This window comes from Felis catus, chromosome A1 (genome assembly GCF_018350175.1).
Source record: "Felis catus isolate Fca126 chromosome A1, F.catus_Fca126_mat1.0, whole genome shotgun sequence".
Classification (NCBI taxonomy): domain Eukaryota; kingdom Metazoa; phylum Chordata; class Mammalia; order Carnivora; family Felidae; genus Felis; species Felis catus.
The window spans coordinates 131,987,843-132,011,942 of NC_058368.1; the positions used below are offsets into that span (position 1 = coordinate 131,987,843).

The 24,100-nt window shown below is 34.9% G+C and overlaps 1 protein-coding gene across 2 annotated transcripts in view; it reads left to right on the plus strand.

The window, feature by feature from the left end:
• CWC27 (CWC27 spliceosome associated cyclophilin) overlaps positions 1 to 24,100 on the plus strand; it is a 192,830-nt gene that overhangs the window by 161,100 nt on the left and 7,630 nt on the right. For both annotated transcript variants that reach the window (XM_003981012.6, XR_002159717.3), the window contains exon 13: positions 2,282 to 2,385. In XM_003981012.6, coding sequence (XP_003981061.3) covers positions 2,282 to 2,385 — 104 coding nt within the window. The remainder of the gene's footprint in view (positions 1 to 2,281; positions 2,386 to 24,100) is intronic.

Sequence of the window (24,100 nt, forward strand, 5' to 3'; positions counted from 1 at the left end):
AAGAGCCATGCTGTAAGTAGTTAGCCATTCACTCCTTCAGAAGACCCACTCCCCTAGAGATGCTGAACAGAAATGCCCCTATGCAAATCCTATCTTCTTCACCATATGTTGTGCCCCATTATTTTTGTGACGTTTGCTTTACTGCCTAGTGTCTTCTGCCTTTAGAACACAGCTAGAAAAAGTTCAATCACAAATATAGGAGAAGCTAAGAAAGGCCAAGAGGATGTTTTGTTACAGTCCTCTTTCTTTGAGCAAATGCCAGTAGCACATTAATTGGCCCTAAAAACAGACTGCCTCGCCACTTTCAAAACTCAAGGAAAAAGATCTAGGTCTAGCATAATTTTCTAGGAAGCTTTTAAATTTCATTCCACTAAGAAGTCTCCTTTGTTTTCATTTTTCTTTATGTTTTTGGAAAAGACATTTCCAAGTGTACAAAGGTCCACCATTAAAAAAATTAATGGGGTTTACTTTTAAGCTATAGATAGACACAGAAATACACTTTTAGAGATATATTTTATATAACATATATATAGATATATAAGCTCGTACACATACACAAAAATAAAAAACACCTAAAAAGCCTTGAAGGATATATACCAAAATGTCAAAAATTGTTATTCTTAGTCATGGAATAATAGATAATTTTGTTCTGCTTCTCCTTATTTTCTAATATTTCTAAATTAAACTTTTCCTTATTATAAAGCAAATATAAGAAAAGTTTGTAAGCAAAAGGGTTTTTTTTTTAACAAATAAGTTTTAAAAACAAGGGATGCCTTCTTTTTTTGTTAACACTGTTTGAAGAGCTTAATCTTTTAATTACTACTCTGAAAACAGACAAAATACCTAACCCCAATGCACTAGGAGCCCTCTGAATGCCCGTGAGGATATTCTGTAGGAATTTAGTGTTTCCCCCAAAACTTGTCTCATTTCCAAGTGGACGCTATGGTAATGTGTATATTTTCATCTGTTGTGCATGTGGGCATCAAAATTTCCAGAACTTATAAAGTATATAAGGCACTTTCACTATCATTTCTAGCAGTAACTGCCTTTGTTTCTTGTACCATCTGTCTTTATTGAGCTTCAGTTCTAGATCACCAAAACCTTCTTAATTTTTCCATGAACTGTGGTCTCAGTGGTATTTCTTAGATAAATTACAGAGCCTAGCAATTTATTGTGATGCCGTATTGTACTTGTTATTCACATACTGAACTATCATACCTTTGTTTCCTTGTGAAATGTGAGTATTTTAATACTGAATTCAATGTGCTAGTCTCTTAATTAGTCATTTGATTTTTTTGGACAGGTAGTACTTCACCCCATTTCACAAGTATTTACTTTTTTAAACTGTAGAATAAAAATATTTTTTCCAGCTTTTGTTCTCTACTCATATTCTGGAGGTAAGCTGAGCATTAATTACAAAACTATAGACACTTGTTGTTTGTTACCCGCAAAGGACATGGGAGACAAACAAGAACCACAGAAATCGTGCCCTTTTCTTAAAAATCTACTGAACATGGTATTTACGTCCCACTTCTTTAACAACAGAATGTAATGCTCTTGTATATAATTTTTAACAATGTAATACTATATTCATTACTTTTTACAAAATATATCTAGTTCATTACTGATAGATATTAACATGTTTTCATTTTTCCATTTGTAGGAATATGGCTGCAGTGTACATCTTTTCCATAAGCCATTTTCTGTTTCATACTATTTTTCTTCATGTATTCCCAGGATTGAAGTGATTGAGTTAAAGGGAATGATCACCTTAAAGTTCTGACAAATTTAAATAGCTTTTTAAAATATCACTCCAATTTACCCATCTTCCACCAGTTAATGTGTTTATTCATTTTACCTTCCTTGCCATTGATATTTTTACATTTTTGGAAATTTGTTCAATGACAAATACTATTTGTTATTGGTGTTTTATTTTGTGATTTCTCATATTTTAGTGAAGTAGCTCCTTGTCTTGTGGACCTTAAAAATTAGTCATTAACAAGCATGCGTTTTAAAGTTTAAGTGTCTTCTATATAAGCAAACTTATGTTCCCCAAATCAGAAACTGTCACACATGCCTGAGGGAAAATGTCAGTGCAAATGTAAACAGGGCATTGTCGAGGTTTATAGAACAATCACTGCTTGAGTTTTGTTATTTTCCTTCAAAATTAAAAATTCATCTAAGTCTTAGTGTTTCAAATTTTTTCTACCAAATTTCAGTGTCTCTTCTAAAATTATATTTATCCTTATCAGAAAACTTAGCCATGTAATCATTATTTCAGACCCTGGCGCTGCTGAACCAGTTTAAATCTAAACTCACTCAAGCAATTGCTGAAACTCCTGAAAATGACATTTCTGAAGCAGAAGTAGAAGATGATGAAGGATGGTAAGGGCTTTGATTTCTCTGTATTAACCATGAACAAATAGGCTCAGAGCAGAGGTACTATTAGGATATTAGGACATTTCCACTATGTCGTCTTCTCCCCTCACCCCCAGACTTCACCTTTAATCACACCTTCATCATTATAGAGCCTCAGCATCTTTTGACTTCATTTCACTTCCATAAGCATTTATTGAGTGCTTGGTGTGTTCCCAGTATTGTGCTAGCCAGTGGAAAATATACAAGACATATATGACACTCTCCCTGTCCTAAATAACTTTCTAATATTGTAGAAAAGATAAGATTCACATTAAACAGCTAGAAAGCAGCCTCAAAAGATTCTAAATCATTTATTTTTTACACTTTCCCACAAACATTTTAGGACTCAGTAATACATTTCATAATCCTACTAAGTTCCTCTTAAAATTTATGGCCTACAGGATCCTAGCAATCATACACAGTCAACTTATTTTTTCTTTGGCTGTTTTTCAGCTTTTTAAGACACTGATAAGAAATAAAGGAATTAATGACTTGTACATGTCCTGTGCTTAACACTTTATCCTATACTGGCAAAAAGGAAAAAAAAAAAAAAAAAAGGAATAAGAATTGTGCTTTCCCTTATCACACTCCTCTGTCCTCCAGTTGACTTCACATGTAGTATATTAGGACTCCCCACACCTAACTGCCCTCACCTCCCACTACACCCTGGCTCAAGCACATTACTGCAAGCAAGCCAAAGGGTCACCCCCCACATATGACTCACCCTCTGGAGCCTCTGAACTGTCACATGTGCCATTACCCCAACCCAGAATCATAGCCTCACTCCTCTCTGCCAGACGGCATCTCTCTCCTATTTCAAAACTGCTCAACACTCCCATCCTCCAGGAAACCAGTCAGCAAGATTTGTTGAGCACTCACAAATCTAGAGGGTGGAGGAAAGAGGGCTGGGACACACATTTAAAAAGACATAAAAACACTTATTAAGAAAACATTTAAGCAAGTAGGATTCTGCAACTATATACAACTTTAATCAAAAGGACTGGGGGGATGATGATTTGAATGGAATGAATCCTACCTCCCCTAGGACCCTGAAATGCTTATATATTTCTCAAAATACAATTTCTGTACGATCTAGGTTATGTACTTTTTTTTAACCCTGAGACTCTTTTAATTGGTTTCTATTACTTATATGTACTTATTTATACTTAAATTCAAAGTTGCTTAAAGGCAGAAGCTGGCTCCTCCCACAGTTGTGTGCCAAAGGTGAAGGCTCAGTGAGTGTTGACTGACCCTTAGAGATAAATGCACATTACATAGAAGAATTTTCTGTTTTTTTTATATGACTGGACAGGTTTAGTTTTATTTTGGATTCCCTGAATGTCTCAAAATATCTTTCAAATGTTTTGGGTTCAGCCACCACACAAAAAAAAATGTTTTGCCAAGTCCTCTTCCCCTTATTTTTGAATCCATATGCATTTTTTAAGGAAACATGATCCATGTGTTTCTGATTCATTTACACTTAACTCATCAAGATGATGTTTTGTAAGAGCAGTTTGATGCCCAATAAGTTTTTTTAACCTTTTTATAAGCCATTTAAGTCCTTTTTTATTGAACAGGAAAGTCACCAACAAATTTAGACCCAGAAATTTCATTTGAAACTCATAACACACAGGATTCAAATTTACTTTTAACTTGGCAAGACCATTTAACTTCCCAAGGTTCTTCCGAGCCACTTGGTTCCGAATTCTCTCACTGTGAATTCCTCATTAGCTGCAGATGTCAATCAGTGTTTTTAAAATTGTCATTCTTGCTTTTGATGTGATTTCACAGTACAATCTATGTTCTAACATCCTCATTAGAAAGTAAACAAATGGGAGAACTTTACCAGATGGTAAAATCGCTGGTCAGTGATGTTGACCAGTTCTCCATTTGGGGAACAAAACTAAGTGGAAAAGGAAGGGTAAGTATGTTAAAGACTTACCAGGTCTTCCGGGGGTTCATTTCTACTTTCAATTACAGTCTCTTAAACAGAAAGTCAGAACTATACACTATGTACCTACACATTTTTTGTATTTGTTTTATCTAACATCTAGTAAAAAATACCTTTAGTGTTTCAAGGCACTACACAGAATCATACAGAATACATGGGACTATTTTATTGCAATATAGACTATTGAAATTTTGTAACCTGATAAGCAACAACATCCTGTCTGTTCATAAATACACCCGTTCAAGTTTATCAGGTCTCTAGTGATTTAGACCATCACTCATAAAGTATATTCCACTCAGAAAAGAAGTCTTATATTAAAAGTGATTTATGGCAAATATTATGAGTGCATGGCATGTGCATGTGTGTTATGCATAAATTACATGGTTACCAGACTATTTTGTAGGTCACGGTTACCGCTTTTCTAAGAAGTGAAAGTCAGCCAGTACTGTACTACACTGTCAAGGTCTGTTATCTGAGGTAAAATGATTGCTTCTCAGACATTTTTATGTGTCCGCATGAGTGACCACACATTGAGGGATCATTTTCATTTTCTGTCAAGATAGAAACCATTACCAATTTGTTATGTTTTCTTTTACTTGGCAAACTTTCGGTTCGCATTTTTGGCTAAGCTGCTGTATTGGCATGGTATACAACAGACATTTGGGTACCATTCAGCAGCATTCTACTTTTTTATGCAAAAAAAAAAAAAAAAAAAACAGTGGGAGGGGGAAAAGAAAAGAAATATGATTCTATTGTAAACACTGTATATGGTGTTTGATAATTACTCCCAGATTTCACTGTCTAACAAGGCATTTAAAGAAGTGTTATTAGTAGATCTAAGCTGAAATGCATGATAGAAATTTTTCACTCAAAATTATTAAGATTATTCCTTTGTTGGGATATATACTGCCAGTATTTGGTGGCAGTGATGGCTCCCAGACTCCAGTGTAGCAGCTAAAGTAGCCTCTTTGCCACTGCATTCCTTCTTCCCACAGCATCACACTCTTATAGCTATAGAATCTTTCTTCAAGCATGGGTTTTATAAAACCATTAGATACATGGCAGGAATCATCAGCGACCAGATTCATATGACCATGTGGATGAGGTCCATATGCCATTTTGGGTTTGGTTAGATAAAGCTTGGTTAGCTCCCAAAAAAGTTTTGTGAGAGCTGTTTCTGACAAGATAGAAGAGAGACATAAAAAAGAAAGCCACCTGCTCCTACAGAACAAAATCAGCATTCCAAGGAGAGGAGAAAAATTAAATCTATGAGAGTAGAATGTGATCTTGTGAACATTTAACTATTTACTACTATGTTCCATTCAAATGTTTTTCCAGGTTAATCTAAGATTAACCTAATACTTTGCAACAAATATATATGATAAAATAATAAACCATATAAAGGTCTATCTGCCTTCCTCCCTCCTCTTCTCATCTCTCTCCCCTCCACCACTTTCTCATAGTACGTACAGTATTCAGTATTCTAAGAATTAGAGAATAATTATTTTTACTATATAAAGAAAAGTTGTTCACTATACCAAAACCAGATTACGGACACCTCAAAAAAAGTAAATAATAATCACCTGTGATCCCCAACTCAACAATAAATATCATTAATTTATACACTTCCAGATATTTTTATGCCCATGCACATTTTAGGCAGAAATGAAATCATATAATGCTATAATCTTATAACTTGCTTTCAGCTTTTAGCAATATATAACAAATATAGAAAAGTAAATACTTTTCCTTGCCATACATAATTTTATGATTAATTTTTATATTTTTGTATTAGGCCACATAGTATGCCATTATAAAATAAACCACAGTTTCCTTGATCAGCCCCATGTTTTTGGATATTTAGGCTCTTTCCAGTTTGTTTTTTTAGTGTTTATTTTTTTGTTGTTTATTTAATGTTTTGTTTATTTGTTTTAATGTTTATTTTTGAGACAGAGAGAGACAGAGCATGAGTGAGGGAGGGGCAGAGAGAGAGAGAGGGAGACACAGAATCCGGAGCAGGCTCCAGGCTCTGAACTGTCAGCACAGAGCCCGATGCAGGGCTCGAACTCACAGACTGTGAGATCATGACCTGAGCCAAAATCAGACACTTAACCAACTAAGCCACCCAGGCGCCCCTCCAGTTTACATGTATTCTACACAACACTGTAATGAACATCCATGTATCTTCATCATTGCCAGTTTTCTCCAGATCAATTTCCAAAACTGGAATTCCTTAGTCAGTGGGTATGCATATTAGGCTTCTGCTAAATATTTTCATGGCCCTCCCAAAATGTCATTCCAGTCTATACTCCCAAATAAATATCATTTTTATGACTTGCTTTTAGGGCTGTTAGAATCTCAAGAATTAATTAAGGTACTTTGCAGTACTTACTGAAAGAGAATAACGTTTCCAAAAACATGTTTTGCCTTTGTAAAATTTTTAAAAATACGCAGTCTGGTTTGCTTCTGTTTTTAATAAAACTAGTACACATTTCATCATAACTCTTCAAGATCCTCAGGTTTAAATGGTTTTGTTCTTGGTTCTGAAAAAATTATCCTTCTAAGATAATCTTATTGGTTAGGACTTTCGGATCTGGATTCTTTTTTTGTTTTTGTTTTTCAGTTTTATTACTGCACCTTGGCTTGCATTAAAAATCACTTTGTCCATCAGTCATTGTTTGTGCTAGAGATTAGAGTTTGAGAACCAGATTTAGCATGAGGTAGTTTTCAAGTGTTCTTCAGGAGTTAGCATAGCATAGAAGCAATAAAAAACAGTTGTCTGAGTATTCAAAACTGTGAAAATTTAAGAACGCAGATGTAAAAGAAAGTATTGACTGTTAGGTCCATTCAGACCTCATTATAAGATACCATTAAAGGACATAGCTTCACTTCATTGGCAAAGCTTTAAATACTTTTTATATATAATACATACTGTAATTTCTATGAGGTTTAGTCATGTATTGAGTGAAGGGTACAATGACTACAAAGGAACATTGTAATTATAGTCTCCACTTCATTCAATCAGGACTTTGCCAAGCATGGATAACAAGTCAGTGTAGACAAACCCAAATACAGGTATAAGGACAGATGCTGTGAGAATAATGAAAACTCACATTAGCCAAGCAAGAGATCTTCTTTACCCATTTAGCATTAGCCAAGACAGCAGGTCTCACACTTTTTTCTCTGGACCCCTTTATACTCTTAAAAATTGGGGCACCTGGGTGGCTCATTTGGTTGAGCATTCGACTTCAGCTCAGGTCATGATCACAGTCCATGAGTTCAAGCCCCACGTCGGGCTCTATGCTGACAGCTCAGAGCCTGGAGCCTGCTTCGGATTCTGTGTCTCCCTCTCTCTCTCTGCCCCTCCTCCACTCATGCTCTCTCTCAAAAAGTAAATAAAAATTTAAAAAAATTTTTTTTTAATTATAAAAATTAGTGAGGACTCCAAAGAGCTTTGATTTGTATGGAATATATCTATTGATATTTACCTTACTAGAAATTAAAACTAAAGAATGAAATCACTTAAAAATAATAATAAACCCATTTCATGTTAACATAAATAAAAATTGTATGAAGAACCATTATATTTTCATAGGAGAAAATCTAGTGAGAAAAGTGCCATTGATTTACCTTTTTTTTTTTAATTTTTTTTTTTTGCATATCTCCCAATGTCTGACATAACAGAAGCAGCCGGATTCTCATATCTTCTTCACTGTCTTTTTTTTAAATTTTTTTTATGTTTGTTTATTTCTGAGACAGAGACAGAGCATGAGTGGGGGAGGGGCAGAGAGAGAGGGAGACAGAGAATCAGAAGCAGGCTCCAAGCTCTGAGCTGTCAGCACAGAGCCCGATGCGGGGCTCGAACTCACAAACCATGAGATCATGACCTGAGCTGAAGTCGGTTGCTCAACCAACTGAGCCACCCAGGCACCTCTTCTTCACTCTGTTTTGATCCCACACATCATGTACTCTCTCAAAAATTCCACCGTGAATTCATAAGGATAAGAATGAAAATGAAACAAGACAATGTTTTAATATTCATACTAAAAATAATTTTGACAATAGAGACACAGCGATCCTCAAGTCACAGTTTGAGAACTGATGGACTAAAGCATCTTTAGTCATTGTGTGTGTCATGATGATTCTTTTTGTTAGATATAATAACCCACTTTATAAGTCCTGGGAAGCTTTATTCAACTTCGCAGTTTGTGATCCTTGTTCTCAAGGAGTACCAAAGTAGTGCTTTCCGAATTAAATGGGGCCAGCCTATTGGCCGAGACCTGCTTACAACATAATTCTTACCATGCTCATAGCAACTCCAAACTGGCATTTAACTGCTCTTTTTTCTTTTTCAGAAATATTTCATAATAGGCTTTTTAGAGTAGCTTTAGACTCACAGCAAAATTAAGCAGAAACTATAAAAAGTTCCCGTAATCCTCCCCCTCCCTCCCCTGCAACACACAGCCCTCTCAACTATCAATATCCCACACCGTAATGGTACATTTGTTACAAATGAAAAGCCTATATTCACACATCATTATCTCTTAAAGGCCACAGTTTACATTAGGGTTCACTGTCAGTGATGTATATTCTATGGGTTTGGACAAATGTATAATGACATGTAGCCACCATTATAGTACCATACAGAATAGTTTCATTGCCCTAAAAATTCTCTATGTTCTGCTTATTCATCTCTCATCTTCCCACTAAGGCTGGCAACCATAGATGATTTTACTGTGTGCACAGTTTCGCCTTTTCCAGAATGTCATATAGTTGGGATCAGAGAGTATACAGCTTTTTTGGGTTGGCTCCTTTCACTTAGTAATATGCATTTAAGATTCGTCCATGAACTTCATGCCTTCATGGATCTTTTTTTAGTGCTGAATGATATTCCTTGTCTGTACGTAGCACAGTTTACTTATGCATTCACCTACTAAAGGACATCTCATCTACTTTCAAGTTTTGGCAAGCATGAATAAAGCTGCTATAAACATCCATGTGTAAGTTTTTGTATGGACATAAGTTTTAGGGCAAATACCAAGGAGTATAATTGCTATATCATATGGTAAGAGCATGTTTAGTTTTGTAAGAAACTGCCAAACAATCGCCCACAGTGGCTTGACCATTTTGCTTTCCCACTGCAATGAATGAGAGTCCCCATAGCTCCACTTCCTTACTGGAATTTGGTGTTCTCGGCGTTTTAGATTTTGACCCTTCTGACAGGTGTGGAGTGGTATTTCATTGTTCTTTTAATTTGCAGTTCCTCAATGACCTATGATGTTGATCATCTTTCCACATGCTATTTGCCATCTCTGTACCTGCTTTTGTGAGTTGTCTGCTAAGGTTTTTTGCTCGCTTCTTAATCGAGTTGTTCATTTTCTTCTTATTGAGTTTTCAGAGTTCTTTGTATCTTCAGGTGTGTCTTTTGTAAATATTTTCTCCCAGTCTGTGGCTTGTCTTCTCATTCTCTTGGTACTGTTTTCTACAGAGCAGAAGTTTTTAATTTCCATGAAATCCAGGTAATCCACTGTTTGTTTCATGGATCATGCCTTTGGTGTTGCATCTAATAGCCAAGGTCATCTAGGTTTTCTCCTATGTTATCTTCTAGGAGTTTTACACTTTTGCATATTGCATTTAGGTCTATGATCCATTTTTTAATTGAAATAAAATTAACATACAGTGTTATATTAGTTTCAGGTGTATGACATTTACCCAACAATTCTCTACATTACTCAGCACTCACCAGGACAAGTGTAATTCCCATCTGTCACCATACAACGTTATTACAGTATTATTGACTATATTCCCTATGCCGTACTTTTCATCTCTGTGCCTTATTTATTTTGGCCTATGATCCATTGTGAATTATTTTGTGAAGGCTGTGGGATCTGTGTCTAGATTTTTTTTTTTTTTTTTTTTTTTTTTGCTTGTGGAGTGTTTACATTTTCACAAACATTTTAGTTTTGGCAAGTCTGCAGTTACTTTTAGTGTGCAATCTCATCATTTCTTTTATAACCAGCTGTTAAGTATATTTTTAGCCAATTATCAGTTATTCATCTTAATAAGATTTGCAAAATAACTGACAGTAGAAATCACTTATACTTGACTTTAAAGTAAATATACATCCTTTTTATGCTTTTTGTTCATATTCTTCTACTGGTAGTAGGAGATAAAGGTGGTTCTGAATCCAACCAATTCATTCTTTTTTTTATAAAAATTTTTAAATGATTTATTTATTTTTGAGAGACAGAGAGAGAGAAAGAGAATGTGTGCAAGCAGGTGAGGGGCAGAGAGAGAGGGAGACACATAATCCACAGCAGGCTCCAGGCTCTGAGCTGTCAGCACAGAGCCCAATGCGGGGCTCGAACTCACAAACTGTGAGATCATGACCTGAGCTAAAGTCGGACACTTAACCGACTGAGCCACCCAGGCACCCCCCTCAACCAATTTATTCTTGAAACAGATAATTGCATGTGATATATTTCAGGTATCCTGCTAGGACCTTAATGCTATCTTCCCTCATTTAACCTACTCATAGGGCTCATAGGTTAGGGACCAGCTATGGTGGGTTTGTTTCTTACAGCTCCACTAGAGAATCAGTATTATTCCCACTCTATAAATGAAGAAACTTAGACTCAGAAAGTTAGGTTATTTGCCCAAGATCACACAGTAATAAATAGTGAGGCTCTTGGTCACACTTAAGAGCCCCAGAATACCAATTTCTAGCACAGTGATTTTAACATGAAGTAATAAAAATGAGGGGTGGGGGAAATCAACTTGACTTTCAAAGACCTTTGATTCTAAATAATACTATCTGTCTTCTGGAGCTGGTTACAGCACATTTATCATACATTCTAATCTTTGGAATACTTTTCACATTCTTTTCAAGAAATGCACCACTATGGAGGCTCTGTATAATCCTACATATTGAATTATATTTTAATTATACAATGAGCTGTTAAATCAGACTGCCTGAACAAGTAACCTCTATTGCAAGCCTTAATTTCTTCACCTGTAAAGTGGAAATAACAATATCTACCTCAGGGTTATTATTAGAATTAAATGAGATAATTCGTGTAAAGTGGTTCTAAAGTTACAAAGTTCCCGACTCTAAGGAAATGCTCAGGAAATATTAGGTGTGAGAGAGGGAGGAGGGTGCATGGTACTGGGGTAATATTGGTTAGGCCTGACAAATTACTCAGTAAACACTCTAAATTAAATTGACAAATTGTTAGTTATACAGTTATCTTGATGTAATAATATCAAAGAAAAATAATATATAAATAAAAGGCAAATGTTAATTTACCTCAGTTATGTTGTCTGTAACCTAGAAGGAATGTGGATATATTCATTAAATTTGCTAGCTGTGCATGATGGTTCTATTTTAAAATCTTTTGAGAAAAGGAGACAAGTATTATAAAGCAGATTCTTTAGCTGAATCTGATTATAAAATCCGAAGGCTTTTATAATAACTATAATAACTCTGAATATACTTTTATATAACTCTGAATCCAGAGTTTAGCTAATGTAAATTCAGCATCCATAGAGAAAGAGGAGGGGAGTAGACAAGATTACCTTTTTTATGCTGGGAATATACAGTCATACATCGTGGACTTGGACCGTCTCCAGAAACTTTTTTTTGTTTTTTGTTTTTTGGGGGTTTTTATAGCTGACAGCATTTTGAAACAGAGAAAGGCCTTTGTAGGCATAAGTAGTTCATTTCTATTGGGAAGAAGATTTAAGGAGCAAAGGTCCTTGGGATTAAGCACATTGTAGTAAAAAAATCATTTCATAGTGGGAGTTACAGATAGCAACCAAGCCAGTACAAAATGAAAGCGGCCATTATACAGGCAATCAAGAAAAGAGGAACAAAAGTTCTATTACTTTAACCATATCTCAAAGTTAAATGATGTAGAAAAACCCAAGTACTAAGGTTCCAGGTGAAATTTTGTGAAAGAAGATGAAGAATTTGTACAGAGTTGTTTGTATTTCTAAAAATAAAATTTTTACAAATTTTTTAAATTGTTTTCAAAAATGTTTAATTTGTATCATTTTCTTTTAGAAAATTATTAGATGAAATCAATACTAATTGTCATATTGATTTTTCAAATAACCCACTTTGTGGTTATAATGCAATCTATATAAAAAACATTGAAAAAGGACCGGAAATAAAAAATCATTAGTAATTTCATACCCTACAGAGAATCATCATTAATCCTTTTGTCTATACCTATATTACACTTTTCTCAAGAATGGAAAAATTTATTTGATTTTTCATTAGGAGTCTTTCATGAGTGAATAATCCAATAGTTATATATTTTGTAAGTCCACTGTTATCTCCTTAGGTTAAAGGAAGTGAAACTGTTAAGTATTTTTTTATAATTTACAAACAAGAAATTGCATAGTTCTTATTTGTTAATTTTGATGAATTTTCAAAATCGTACATACCCATGTAAACACCACCAAAACAAGATCTAGAACATTTACATCACCCCCGAAAGTTCCCTCATGCCCCTTTCAAACAGTTCCCTCCCCCAGATCAATGTGATTTTTGTCAGCTCAAGTGTGTCTTTATAACATCTTTGCTAGATTGCATTCCAGAAGGTTAAATCATTTATACCTGTACCAGTAATGTATGAAGTGGCTGGTTTCTCCTTATGCTAAGTATCATGTATGTGTATGTTGTAATATATCATAGGTAACAGATATAGATACATTAATCTTTGCCAGTTTCTACTTTGTATTATCTTGTATTTCTTTGTTTACTGATGAAGTTGAACTTTTAAAAATGTGTTAACTGGCCATTTATATTTCATCATTCTTGTGGCGGTGGTGATTAAGTGTATAAGGCTTTTTTTTTATTAAGTGTATAGTCTAATATGATTATATATTTCTTACTGCTTTGCAAAAGCTCTTTAATATTAAGGAATTTGGGGCGCCTAGGTGGCTCAGTCAGTAGAGCGTCCAACAATGGCTCAGGTAATGATCTTGTAGTTCGTGGGTTTGAGCCCCGCGTTGGGCTCTGTGCTAACAGCTCAGAGCCTGGAGTCTGCTTCAGATTCTGTGTCTCCCTCTCTCTCTGCCCCTCCCCCCACTCATGCTCACTCGCTCTCTCTCAAAAATAAACATTAAAAAAATTAAAAATATTAAGGATATTATTTTTTGTTTTAAATATTTTTACTAGTTTGTCATTACCTAACAATTTGTTTGTGAGGGGTTTGCTTAGTTTTGTTTTGGCTTTGTTTTTAACATGGAGTTTTAAATGTGTATTTATAAATCTGCCAATCTTGCTCTTCATGTTTTTGGCCCAGCATCATTCTTTAAATTTTTATAATCCCAGGATTATATAAATACCTAGTTATATCTTTCTCTAGTATTTTTGTGGTTTTATTTTCATTTTTAATTTACATCTTTAATCTACCTGGAAATTATTATTTGGTGTATTATATTAGGTTACTCTTATAACTTTTTTTTTTTTTTTTGTATATTACTAACTTCCACAAGTGAATAATCCTTTGTTTTTCCCCACTGATACTACACATGTCCTTTATCGTATACTAAGGGCCTAGAAATATTTTGGGGTCAGTTTCATCATTTTACAAGGATTTTTCTGTCTATTCCTGTGTCAGTACCTCACTGCTAAATTATTACAGCCATATAATACTATTTAATATCTGGTAAGCAAGTTGGATCTCTATTGTTCAACACATATTTTTACTTTAAAAGTTTAAGCAACTGGATAATGTGCTCCATTTGTATTTTCTTTGAGTAAACCACACCTGGAAAAATCTTAGACAATTGAACATGGAATCAATAAAAAGGCCCCATTATTTAACAGGTGGCCACTACCTGAATTGAGACCCTAGTGCCAAGAAGGAAATAATCAGTCTTTAGACAAACTCCCTACCTTCAAAGTAATGGAAAAGATTGCATGTGGAAAATAAGTAGCATGAGGAATAAAAAAGAACAAAATTTAGGATATTTGATTGCCAATTTATGGTATAGGTTATTAAATGTTTTTATGAGAGGTTTGATCAGAATTTTTTCCATTTCCCTGGTACTAAAAAAAAACACAAAGGATTAACAAAACCATACAGTAGATAACATCTCACTTTTATTTTACATGATGGTAATCCCCGGGACATCTAGGACTGCTGTATATAAATGCAAGCCACAAAATATTCTTCCAGAGACATTCATTAATAATCTTTCTACTACCTACCATTTTGAATTATTAACATCCCTTATCCTCTCTGGTATTAATGCAGATAATCAAGTTAAATGTAACAATAATGTTCTGTTCTTTGTGTGCAGATAATTCAATCAGCCACGGTATATAAAATGTTGGGCTTGAGCTGTTTTTTTAGTAGAAATAAAAGTTGTAAGAAGAAGCTAACTTTTACTAACATTTATAAAATATTAATCTTTTTTAACCTATAAGCTAAATGGTATTAAATTATATGGGAAGAATCTGAAGCAGAGAAAGGTTAAGTAACTTGGGTCAAGATCTCAGAGCTAGAAAGTGGTAGATCTCAGAAATAGCTAATCATGCTTGGCTCAGTAGTTGTCTTTTTTTGTGTGATTTTATACTGCAACAGTTTCTCGAGCTAGCCTACATATTTTTCACATTTGCTTATAAAGCAGTGTCATTGTTTATTGCTGTAGTAATAAGGCCAAACAAGTGACTTCAGCATTTTATTATAAATTTTTGGTCAAAAATTGTCCAGCTCCCTTTAAATCACAGCAGATATTAAGTCCATGTCCCTAATATTATAATCCCTTTAATTTGAAAAATTAAAATGCAGACAGTTGTTTAAAAGTTTAACTTGAATAAGAAGTTCTTGCCACATTTACCCAGAATTTTCCATGGGAATATACAGGAGAGTGGTTATGAATATGGGATTTGGAATCAGACCTGATTTGAATTTATTAGCTGTGTGATTTCAGACAAATTGTATAACCTGTCTCATCCTGTTGCTTAAACTGTAGTCTGAGGATAGTAAATAGTACCTTTCTGATAGGTTAGTTTGTAGATTACATGAAATACTTTTTTTAAAGGATTTAACAGGGTGTCAGTGCTCAGTAAAGGTTTTGTTGTTCTCATTTTTGATGTTCTCATTGATATTTTTGAAAACTAATTTCTCTGTATTTGTCAGTAGATCTACCAAGATGATGATTAGAATTTATACCATTTCTATAATGTTTGACAGGGTTTTTTGTTTGTTTGTTTTTACCTTTTCTTAATTAACCCATAATAAGTTGCAATGGTTAACTTCAGTTTCTATCATGATTCTTTCTAGGATAAAATAAATTTGAGATTTGATATTTTTATGGTAGACAGTAATGCCTCATTAATGAAATATTGTTTTTTTTTTTTTCCTTGAGACTGGTGCTAAAATGGCAGAAGGGATATCAACTATAAATAAAATTTTAATATAAACTTTAGAGAGCACAAAATTATAAACTCAGTGTAAGGTAAATGTTTTTCTTCTGTTTCTCTCTCTTAGCCAAGTTCTAAGATAGTGATAAAATGAAGCAAGAGGAAATATGATTATAGACCCGGTTGCCTAATTGGTATTCATTTTATAAAGGACTATAAATAATGCTGCAGAAGACCAATGAGGTTCTTTATAAATAGGACCTTGTCAGAATTGCTGACCCTGGAAAGGCAGTTATTTTCATTCTAAGCCCTCTGTCCAGTCCCTGAAGTCACCTCTTTTTCTCCCTTTTACTTCTGAATAAAGAAAGCTCTGCTGTATTTACTCTGCTTTCATACAGTTTGACCTGAAATAAGTTTCTATCACATTAGGTAAGCTTGCTTTGTTCGTGGATTTGTTGAGAGAGACGGGCAGATAGCCATGTACCCCAGCTGCTTACCAGGCCTTTTGGACTGGGAACCCCATCTTCCCAAGTTGTTTTGTTAGTTCACCAGGCACAGATTAAATGTTATTGGCTGAGCAGTTGGTTAAACCCCAGGGCAGGTGTAAGAATGCGTATTACAGATTTATTCTGGAAAGCCTCTTAAATCTTTCCACCTGTGCCCTACTGAGAGTGTGAAGCATATTAGATAGGCAAGAAAGCTGAGAAACTATTCCCATGTTGCTGAAGATATTTTGAAAATTACATCTTTTCACTTTTGCTCCAACAATACTCAATATTTATTCAAGACACTCTATAATATGAGGATTATTTTTTTCTTTTTAACTGAGGAAAACAAAAAGTTTTTTTAAGAGGTGGCTTTTCAAAACCCCAAAGCAAAGGAGAAATATTAACATTTATTCAAAATTTAGAAGAAAAGAAGTTTTCCCATGTTAATGATGAACAGTAAAAGAAATTCCACTAGTTTTTATCTTTGTTTTCTTTTCCATAGGCCAGTGGCTTGCTTGGTTTACCTAATGTTCTATTTTCCTATAGTGATTTTCATTTGTTTCAAATATTTCAATGTTTTTCTTTTATTGTTTTGTTACTATTGTCCTGCTGTCAATTTTTAAATTTCTTCTAAGTTTTGGCCATTTCTGTCTGCATTTTCTCTGCTTCCTTTAAGTCACTGTTTCTGTTTCCCATTTTGACTCTTCTTTTATCCTTTTTCTCCTTGATTTCATTCCCTTATTTAGCCTCTTCTGTTTCTCAGTCATCTCTGTCCTGTGCTGACCTGCTCTGCTGGACATGAAGAATCCCAGTGACCTCATTTTCCTGGACTTTTTTAAATATACTTTGATCTCTGGCCTCATTCATGTTTTGTCTGTCTGTCTGCCTCGTCATATGAATTACTGTCACTTCTACTATCTAATTCATGTTGAAAAAGATCCACACTATTTTCATATATAGTGATACTTTAATGCTTTAATATCTTAATTCCTTAAGAAGCTTTGAACATTTGTAAAAAGAGAACCCTAAGTTACCTGTAATTATTGATAGAGAAAAGTTCTAAAATTAAAAGTTTATAAGACATTTACCTAAATATTACATTTTGATGGGTAAAATATTATCAAAATGAAAGAATCCTCCATTTAATGTTTGAAAATATCTTCTAGATCTCATATGAAAATGTCAAAATGTTCAAACAAAATTGTCACTTACATTTTAAGCAGTATCAAAAGTTAGCAGAGAATCATAGAAAAAAATAGTTGTAATATTGGGGTTGATAATGTCATCTCTATATAGCTACTTTTGATTAATTCATTTGAAATAAACCTAAAAGTTATGATTTTCTTTTTTTTTTAATTTTTTTTTCAACGTTTATTTATTTTTCGGACAGAGAGAGACAGAGCATGAACGGGGGAGGGGCAGAGAGAGAGGGAGACACAGAATCGGAAACAGGCTCCAGGCTCTGAGCCATCAGCCCAGAGCCCGACGCGGGGCTCAAACTCACGGACCGCGAGATCGTGACCTGGCTGAAGTTGGACGCTCAACCGACTGCGCCACCCAGGCGCCCCTAAAAGTTATGATTTTCATATTAGATAGACTTTCTTTAAACTTTAATAAGTATCAAATATTTAACATAGTTACCCAGATTCTACAGAAATTATTTTGATTTTTATTTTTCATTAGCAGCCAAAGACCCTTAAAAGTATCTGTCATATTTAGGTTTCCAAAGTTTTTAGGCTATGAACTGGGAAGCAGGCTTCAGTTTGATAAATAAATTCAATAGCTTCTCTTTAGTTACTTAATTGTAAAATGGAATGGAGGAAACCAAGTTATCTGCAGATATAGAAAATCCAAAGTTATCTGTCTAAAGTTCTAAGACTTCAAGTATTGTGGCCAGAAACAAAATAAATACACAAAGATCAGTGTCAGTTCATCAGCTGCTGTGAAATTATCACTTAGAAAACATTTTTTTAATTGAGAAAACTCAACCTGTTATACAGATAAAGAGATAGGTATACCATGTTTCTAGACTGCTTAATTTTTAACAAAAAACAAATTATCTCAAGATTATTTTATAAACCTAATATAATACAAATAAAATACCAGTTGAAGGAGGGGAGAAGAGATGCAAGCAAAAATAAGCCAGAATTTTTTTAATAAAAAGAGTAGGAAAGCACAACTTCTCACTCCTTAGGTGTGGGCTATGCATACTGAATTCCCTCCAAAGAGTACCACATGGAAAGCAAGGGGGGAAAGTAACTTTAGAGTGGAAAACAGTGGCAAGCACTCAGTGAGGTGATCAAGGTCAACATCAACATCATAAATCACTTTGATAGCATTTGCCCTTGATATGATGTAATGAAAATTCCACTTTACATTGTGGTCTTTCTCCCAATAGCCTGTAAGCCCACTCTTACCCTGAGAAAAACATCAGATAAATCCCTTTAGTGTGGGCATCGTACAAAATACCCAACCAGTACTCCTCTAAACTGTCAAAGTGATCAAAACAAGGAAATTCTGAGAAATTGCCATAGCCAAGAATAGCCTATGGAAACATGACAACGCAAATGTAATGTGATATCCTGAATGGGATCCTGCAACAAAAAAAAAGGACATTAGGTAAAAGCTAAGTGTATTAGTCTCCTAGAGCTACCATAACAAAATACCACAGACTAGGTTACTTAAACAACAGAAATTTATTTTCTCACAGTTTTGGAGGCTAGAAGTCTAAGATGAAAGTGTCAGCAGGGTTGATTTCTAGTGAGACTTCTTTCCTTGGCCTGCAGATGGCCCACCTTTATGACCTCATTTGATATTTTTTAATTGAGGTATAATTAGCATATGAGTTTCAGATATACTACATAATTATTCAATATGTCTATGTGTTGCAAAATGACATTTTATGTTAATCATATCTGTAAAGACAATATCTACAAATATAGTCATATTGGGAATTGGGTCTTCAACTTACGAATTCTGGGGAAACACTTTAGTCCATAACACTAAGGAAATATAAATAAGCTATGGACTTATAATAATAAGTTATCAATATTGGTTCATTAAGTGTTACAAATGTACAATACTAACATGAGATGGTAGTAATAGGAAAAATTGGTTTGGGGGTATGAGAGAACTTTCTGTACTAACTGCTCAATTTTTCTGTAAGTCTAAACCTCTTGAAAAAATAGTCTATTTAAAAAAAATACTCTTTTTTAAAGAATAAGAAAGTAATCATCTTTCCCAGTCAGATGCCAAAATTATAATAATTAAACCAGTGGGTTGGGATACTGTACAAGGTGAATTATTCTAGAAATGAAGTTGGAACAACTAGGTAGCCACATGGAAAAAATAATTAAAGTAATTAGAACTTTATCTGACCCAGTATACTAAAAAAAAATCCTAAATTGATACAAGAATAACAAATGAAAAGAGAAATATAAAGATGCTATTAGAAAATACAGTGGATATTTACATGGTATTAATGTGAAGAAAGACTTAAGCATAACTTTAAAGAGAAGGAGACTGCTCATAATGACTGTATAAAAAAATTGTAAATTTCTATATGGAAGGGAGGACAGAGGGATGGATCGAAGAGGAAAGGAGATAGGTAGGTAAACCTAGACCAAAAAAAAAAAAAAAACAAAATTAAAGGATAAATGACAAACTAGAAAAGTTGTTTGCAATTTATGTGATGAATATGGATTTATATTCTTTTAAAAAAAATTTTTTTTTTAACGTTTATTTATTTTTGAGACAGAGACAGAGCATGAACGGGGGAGGGGCAGAGAGAGAGGGAGACACAGAATCCGAAGCAGGCTCCAGGCTCTGAGCTGTCAATACAGAGCCTGACGCAGGGCTTGAACTCACGGACTGTGAGATCATGACCTGAGCCGAAGTCGGACGCTTAACCGACTGAGCCACCCAGGTGCCCCTGGATTTATATTCTTAACATAGTAAAAATTCTCACAAATCCATAAGGAAAAGATGAATATGCCACTTTTTTTCCATGAGCAAAGGATGCACACACATATCACAAAAGAAGAAATTCAAAAAGCCAAAAAATGGGGGGAGGGGATAAAAACAAAAGGTATTAGAGCAAAATGAGGCACTCTGCCAATGAGATTGTAAACTGATAAATCCTCTGTGGAGGGAAGTTAGACCATTCATATGAAATACCTTAAATATGTACAAATCTTTGTCCCAAGAATTCTACTTCTAGGAATATATCCTAAGCATTAGTAAAGATTATTACAAATGATAGTAATATCTTAAACAAAAATGGGAAATTTATCCATCATGGAAAGCTTAAGGAGTAGAGCTAGGGCGTGACTAGATCACAGAATTCAACCAGTGTCAGGAATCAATCAATCTCTCTCTCTCTCTCTCTCTCTCTCTCTCTCTCTCTCTCTCTCTCTCTCCCCCTCCCTCTGTTTTCTGTCTCCTGGTTCCATTTTCCTCTCACTTGGCCTCATCCAAGACTTCCCCTAGGGGTTGGCAAAGATGGCCTTCAGAAGTTCTAGGTTTACGTTATGTAGTCAACCCAGTAGTTCTAGAAAAAGTTCTTGAACCAGTTGTGTTTAGCCTTTTCAAATTCAAATGCCCATGCCCTAAATGTAATTACTGGTTATTCTGGACAGGCCTATTCCATGCGTCCCCTCCCTGGGACAAGCACAAGGGGGTGTCATCCCACTCCAAGTACATGGACTCATAGGGGGGAAGGGTCATTTCTGAAAGAAAAAGAAGAATTATGCTACCAAAAGAAAGAAGGTTGAACCTGCCTCTCCTTCCCAAAATTACTACAAATAAGAAAATCCAAATATTTCTTATTCACATAGATATTATTCGCAGCATTCTGTTCATAAAGGTGAAAATATGAACAAGCCTAAGAATCCTATAATACAGGGTTGATTGTAAATTATCTATAGGATCAAATACTAGAAAATGAATAAAATTACATAGAAGTATAATTATCCATGTAAAAAAAAAAAGATGATCATGGTATAGTTGGGTATAAAAAGTATAAAATATATGCATTATGATCCCTTCAAATATATATACATATACACACATATATATAATACATACATCCATATATATGTATAGAAATGCATTAAAAAAGTACAGGAAGTGATGTACCTATATGTTTACACTAGTTACTGCTGAGCTATGGAATTACAGATGATTTTTGTTTGTCTTTTCTTTTTGCTTCTCAGGATTATGTTACTTTGCACAAAGGAAAAACACATAAAAATAGTCAATACATGCTAATCATGCCACGAAAGTTATAAAAGTAAAATTTCTATAATTCTTTGACTCTTTAAACAGTTTCTACCCGTCGAATGGCATGTAGTCTAGGACAGACAGGATATATTTTTAAATATATATAAGCCAGGGCACCTGGGTGGCTCAGTCGATTAAGTGTTCTGACTTCGGCTCACGTCATGATCTTGCTGTTCGTGAGCTCAAGCCCTGTGCTGACAGCTCGGAGCCTGGAGCCTGATTCGGATTCTGTGTCTCCCTCTCTCTCTGCCCCTCCCCTACTCATGCTCTGTCCTTTTCTCTCTCAAAAATAAATAAACATTAAAAAAAAATTTAAATATATATAGGCCTCCAAAGTTAAGCAAGATCAAATAAGTAAGTTCTTGTGTATGATGATATAAATGAAAACACTTTGAAAAGGTCTATGAAGCATAACAGAGTGTTACAAAAATGATAACTTTATACAAGCACACTTTGTATGTAATACATACATACAAAATACAAAATAAATTGACATGAAAGTAAGTGTTGGACTTACTGGAGGAATGATGTTTGAATCTCATTCTAATTATGTGAGGTAATTAGGGTGCATATTACCATCTCCTCTTCACAGATGAAGAAATAGGCCTGAAAAGCAATGTGACTGTCCTCCAGTAACATTTAGCGACTGAATTATAACTCAAACCCAGGTCTTCCAACTGCAGTCCACAAAAGTTTCCACAGAAAGTGTCAGATAAATTCAAAAGTAAGAGCCAGCCCTGAATGAAACCCAGGGCAGTCAGAGAAGAATTTTAGGAGAAAATGGGAATTACACTGGGCTTTGAAAGGACAAGGGACACAGACCAATGGGAAGGGGGTGGTGGGGCATTCCAGAGAAGTGACATGGACAAAGAAAGCATGCTGCAGGCCATCTATGATACAGAACAGGGTGTGGTCCTTTCAGAGAATCAAATGTGGGCAAAACTTGAAAATTGTTTTGTCTTGCTGAAATTTTTCTTTAAAAACAAAAAGGACTGTTTTTGCTTTTCAAATGCAAATCTCCTTTCCAGCTCTCCCCTCAAAAAAAAACTTCAACCATATCAATTAAGTTCCCTATCTATAGTCCCGTAGAATGATAAACTTAAATAATAACCAGGAGTTATTTAGTTGGATTTCTTAAGAATTCTAATTTAACAGAGAAATAAGAACCTGTCAACACAGTACAGAAAAGACAAATTACGTGGATGACAACGTTTCACAAAGAATGGCAAGGCCTTTCAACCCAAGTGGAGGGAGGCTGAGGACAATATATGCATTTTCCCCCACCTCATACCTCAAAGACAAAGGGTACAAAAGACAAATGTAATCATTAGATAATTTAAGTGGCCATTTGAGAAAGTGTTGGATTTTCATAGCACAGAGTTAGTAGTGGTGGAAATATTTTGTTTTAGATTTTTGAATATTAGCCTTTTCTCTGGTATTAATGGAGTTTGAAAGGAGAGTTACTAACCTAGAAAACTCAAGCGTTTAAAACCTAATAGCTAAGTAATTTGAAATTATGTGTTAATACTATCCAGGAGAATGGTGAACAAAACCAGAATTCTAGCCAAAGGTTTTAGAAGTGACTGGTTTCTCAGAAACATTTATTTATTCATCAGAAATTTATTGAAGGTGTTTTTCTTGCCAAGTATTGGTGACTGGTGCTAGTACAAAGGCCCATAAAACAGAGCCAAGTGCACTCTAGTGAGGGAGCCTAAACTAGAGAGCTGTACAGAAGGGGGCCTAACCTCACGGAAAAAGAGGAGAGGCCAGGAGAGAAATCCGGGGTGACACCTCAGCCAGTATGAGGGAGAGAAGGGTTATCACCATAGAGAGGCAGTAAACAGGCTGGAGACAGGCCCTGTTCAGGAAACTGCAAGCAATTCAGGATGCCTGGGATATAAATGTGATGGGGCGAGTGACAAAGGAACTTGAAGAGGGAAGCAAAAGCCAAATCATAGAGGCCACATAAGAAATTTAGGTTTCATTGTGCAGACAATGGGGAGCAGTGAAGGATTTAAAACAGGAGAGTTTTCATGGCTAGATTTACATTTTTGAAAAAAAATATATATATGTATACATATATATATATATATATATATGTGTACATATATATATATATATGTAACAGAAAAGACCTGGATACCATCATCAAGCACAAGGCATGCCTTAGTAATCAGATGCCTGAGAGGAGACTGCCAGACCTCTACCCTTATAGGGTCAGGCTGTGGGCCCTTGGCTGTACCCCTGTGGGACTTCCACCAGAATGGGGTGGCATCCCCATTGTAGGAAGTACAAGGAGAAACTGAGGCTGAGATAAAATTTACAGTGAATTTTAATTACCCCCCCTTTTTTTTAAACAAGTGTTCATCTAAAAGAGAGGTGCCCAAAGAGGCTCCCACATTTTTGGAGCTTCTCTTTTGGAACTGCTTTAAAGGCCAGCCTGGGAGCTACACAAATAATTCTGGTCTCTTTACAATTGCATTTTTAGCATTTTCTTTCTTCCAAAATAAGCACTACCCAGTCTGTGCAATGGGGGTGATAACCACATCTTTCTTGCCTACCCCATATAGTTACTACTATGAA